Consider the following 4,495-nt stretch of genomic DNA (forward strand, 5'->3'; position numbering starts at 1 on the left):
TGGGGGCTTCAGGAATAGGGCAGCTGACACTGTACGTGACGTCACCGCGCCCACGAAGCCTCCTGGCACCATAGCACGTGCTGTCGCTGCCCCGTGGCTTGTGAGAGTGAAGGATGCTAGTTGAGGGCAGAGAGCGGGATTTCCCACGGCCGCCTCGGAAGGGGGCACGGCGGATCCCAGAGGTGTGCAGGATACGCCTCTATCGGAAGACTAGAAGATCCGGTTGGTGCAGAACGGGAGGGGCGATGACCCAGGGCCCTTCTTTCGTAACTCGCTCGTGCGTTATCGCTGAGGGACGCGGATGAAACACTTTATGGAGCAAGGGATGGGCGGTGACCACTACCACTGCCCCGCCCTGCGTACCTGGCTCTGGGACCGTGGAGGAAGTTATATTGTCTGCAGGCGTCTGCGGAGCCCCAGTAACTAACATCAGCCAGACGGGGAGGACAGACAGGAGAGCTCTCCAGTCTGCATTCTGTACTGCGTCTGTACAGCTCCAGCCTACAACTCGTGTATGCCACCAGAGTACCAGCCAACCAGCCTGCATCTAGCGTGCGCCCCAGAGCGCCAGCCTCCATTCCAGGTGTTCCTCGGCAGTACCAGACTACACTCTCCCCCAGTGTACACCCCATCTGTGCCCCCAGAGTCCTGCAGACCGCCCTTGCGTGCCCCTCGAGGACCAGCCTACCTACCCCACCGTTCCGCCAGGTGCGCTGCCTGCATCCTGCGTGTGCTGCAGAGTCCCTGAAGTACGACCCTCATCCGGATCCAGCTGTGCCATCATGATTCTGGACTGCCCAACCAGCTGTGGGGCCAGGGCAGCAGCTTGCATTGAACTTCCACACCCCGACGTCACTATCAATCGATAACAGGGGAACTAGAACGTCCCCATTCGCTTCGCCTCGTGCTGTCTACAGGCACCACTCATACTCAATCTCTCTGTATTTTCATTTTGGGGCTTGACTCCGGTTTTGTTCCCTTTTTAGTACCCCTGAAATGTATTTTTTTCGGAAGAAGGCGTTTAAGCTGCAGCAGATTCTGGGACTGGTGGTTTTGATTATATGTGCCACCATTTTTCTGAAGGTGTACAGCTTCAGGGACTGCCAGCTGTCTGACCTGCGCACTGATGCCTGTGGCCCAGAAAGCATCTTGTGCAAGGACCGCCTCTTGCCACACCTGCTGCTGCCCCCCTCAGAGGGCACTAACTGCTCTCGCATCATCAGAGGCGACCAACAGGCTCTGGATCAGGCTGCCCTTCAGAGGCTGGAGCTGGGCAGGAAGTATCAGCCCACCACAGAGAGCGACTACCTGAATCAGACGCTGGACTGTACCCACTACCGAGCAAGCAGGCGCTTCTTGCCTGTTGCACTGAGCCGCGCAGAGGAGGACTTCCCCATTGCCTACTCTATGGTCATCCATAACAACATTGAGATGTTTGAGCGGCTGCTGAGATCTCTCTATGCCCCACAGAACGTATACTGCGTGCACGTCGACGCTAAGGCCCCCGAGCTCTACCTGAAGGCGGTAAAGGCCATTGCCTCGTGCTTTGACAATGTGTTTGTGGCATCCAAGCTCGAGAGGGTGGTCTACGCCTCCTGGTCCAGGGTCCAGGCAGACATTAACTGCATGGAGGACCTGCTGAGGAGCCCCGTGCAGTGGAGGTACCTGCTCAACACATGCGGCACCGACTTCCCGATCAAGACCAATGCTGAGATGGTGCGTACCCTGCAGGTGTTAAACGGCCGCAGCAGCTTGGAGTCTGAGCAGACACCAGAGCACAAGAAGAAACGGTGGCAGCTGCGCCATGAGGTGCAAGACTCTTGGATTGTCAATAAGGGAACAGTAAAGGCCCCTCCACCTATAAACAGTCCTATGTTCTCTGGCAACGCCTACTTCGTGGTCCCAAGGGACTTTGTGAAGGCGTTGTTTGAGGAGCCTGTTGTCAAGAAGCTGGTGGAGTGGGAGAAGGACACCTACAGCCCCGATGAGCACCTCTGGGCCACCCTCCACCGAATGCCTGAAATGCCTGGATCCACGCCCTACAATGAAAAGTACGAACTATCTGATATGAATGCTCTGGCACGCCTGGTGAAGTGGCACTACTTGGAAGGGGATGTCAGCAAGGGGGCACCCTACCCTCCCTGCACCGGCATCCACCAGCGTTCCGTCTGCGTCTATGGCGCTGGAGACTTGAACTGGATGCTGCAGCAGCATCACCTGCTGGCCAACAAGTTTGACCCCTTAGTGGACAACACAGCAATCCAATGCCTTGAAGAATATCTCAGACACAAGGCGCTGCATGGAGATGAGCTATGAAGATGACTTGTCATAGCGCTGGATGGACAAAGGCAGCTTGAGGATCATCTGATAGCCAACGGTCTGGACTACTAGCCAAAATAGACATACCGCGAATAATCCTATATGCGCCACTGGTAATCTTGATCATATGCGCCTCGTCGCACAAGGTCGTGTCTTTTGCCCTCTTGGCAGATTGGGTAGCGAACTATGAGGAACATGCAGGTGGGAAATTGTATCCACAGCTAAATAACAACTTGCTGTCAGAGTATGAACCCTTCTGTGTGCATATGCTTAACGCGATGGCACTTTTATGGAAAACATAGGCAAGTACACAGGTAGACCCTTGCCCCCTCCTTTTATGTCATACTTTAAGTACCGGTGGAGTGAGGGGGGAAGGATAGAGCGGCGATGAGGAAAGGAGAACAGCAATTATAAGTTGAGGTGTAAAGAGGTAACAATTGTAGAGTGGTCAGGAAGGCGTGGAATAGTAACGGAGGAGGGATTAGAGAAGCGGCAAGGAAAGAAGTGATATTTTGTGAAGGGAAGGAGTTAAGGAGTGATGAGACTCAAGACATAATGGAGCAAGCAGACAGGAGATTTGGACCAAGAATAAAGTAATAGGAAAGGAGTAGAGTAGGGAAAATGTGAGATTTGAAGAAGTGTGAGGAGTAGATAAATGTAGCATGGAAGAAATTAGAGTGTGATAAAAGGGGAATAGGCTAAGGAGTGAGAGGTGACTGGTAAGGAAACAACGAGGACAGCTGACCGGACAGTCCGACAAAGAATGAAATACTGGGAAAGGAGTGGGTTGGGAAAGGTGTGAAATTGGTGGAAGAGCGAGGTGTTGATAAAGAAATTGGGCAGGGAAGGAGTTAAGGTGTAATGAGAGGGGGAATATGCACAGGAAGGAGAGGTGGCTATGGTCAGAAAACGAGAGGAATATTGGGAAAGAGCAGCAGAGTACCAAAGAAGGAACCGGATGGAGAAGAAGTCAGAGGAAAGGGTGGAGAGCAGCATAGAGTGCATTTAGTTGAGTGAGGGTGAGGAAATGAGTGTCAGGAAAACGGATAAGAGTGTAATATGGGGAACACTATGGGCTCTGACATTGTCTCAAAAATGTGATTAGAACCAGTCTTATTTCACTGTGACAAAAAAGATGCGCTGAGAGTTTTCTCATAAAAATGTAATTGGCTTGACCTGTGCAAAATTTGAGATAATGGCAAAGAATGTGGGTTGTGAAAAGAAGATTGGAATGGGAAGAGTAGGGAAACAAAGAAGTCAGAAGTAATTTATTCCATAATAAAGCAGGTTGGAAGGATTGTTGGTTGCCCACACAGTGATGCCGGTAATGTTTTCAGCACTGATACTTAAAACTCCTGCTATAACCCCCTCGACCTTCCCGATACTGCCAACTTCGGGTTTATCTAACACTCAGTTGCACTAATTTTGCATAAAATATTATGAAAAATGATAGGTCAGAATGCTGAACAAAAAATAAAAGTATGAAGAGTGAAATGATTTAAAAAAACATGAGAACATAGCCGTGTTTCACCACATTGTTTCGAAAACAATTCTGGCTATTTCCTAAATGCTGTAGATATTTTCCGTTTTTCTGTCCCGCTGACGTTTCATAAAATGTTTATAATGTTTAAAACTACACGAGTTAGTGTTTCACGGATTTGGACTTTTTTTTAGTCATTTAGTTAAAATCATTTGCCATGCAAACACAGTCGTAGCTGCCTTTTATTGATCTATTTTCCAAAACCTACGTCATGTCAGAACATGACATAATAATAAATATTTAAAAGAACAAACATCTATATAGAAGTGCAGACTTTGTGCTTCATGCAGAGGCACACATAGGAACCAGAGGGCTATCTGAGGGTGAGTGAGTGGCATCTGCCAACCCTAGATTGTCTTCAAGATTGTGGGGACACTCCCCTGCCTCGCAACATCTTAGGAATGTTGTTGTACTGACATTGTTCACAGTTTATGTCATAACAGACATCTAATGCATCTTGATGAAGTCAAAGTTTTGTGGTATTATTAACCCCTTCGCTGCCAGGCCTTTTCCCCCTCCTGTGCCACGCCCTATTTTGGCTATTTGGGGTAGTGCGCGCTGAGGCCCCTGTAACTTTTTGACCACATAAGGTATCCACGCCAAATTAGCGTCCTTTTCTTCCAACATCATGGGGAT

The 4,495-nt window shown here is 49.8% G+C and overlaps 1 protein-coding gene across 1 annotated transcript; it reads left to right on the top strand.

Moving 5' to 3' along the window:
• Positions 1-219: 219 nt before the first annotated feature.
• LOC146860003 (beta-1,3-galactosyl-O-glycosyl-glycoprotein beta-1,6-N-acetylglucosaminyltransferase 3-like) lies at positions 220-3,955 on the top strand. Its single transcript, XM_085643765.1, has one exon. The coding sequence runs from the start codon at positions 997-999 to the stop codon at positions 2,314-2,316; it is 1,320 nt and encodes a 439-aa protein (XP_085499891.1). The 5' UTR covers positions 220-996; the 3' UTR covers positions 2,317-3,955.
• The last annotated feature ends 540 nt before the right edge of the window (positions 3,956-4,495 follow it).

Source organism: Triturus cristatus, chromosome 3_1, assembly GCF_964204655.1.
Source record: "Triturus cristatus chromosome 3_1, aTriCri1.1, whole genome shotgun sequence".
NCBI classification, from domain to species: Eukaryota; Metazoa; Chordata; class Amphibia; order Caudata; family Salamandridae; genus Triturus; species Triturus cristatus.

Coding starts and splice junctions, on each gene's coding strand:
- LOC146860003 (XM_085643765.1), top strand. CDS start 997: ATGTATTTTTTTCGGAAGAAGGCGTTTAAGCTGCAGCAGATTCTGGGA.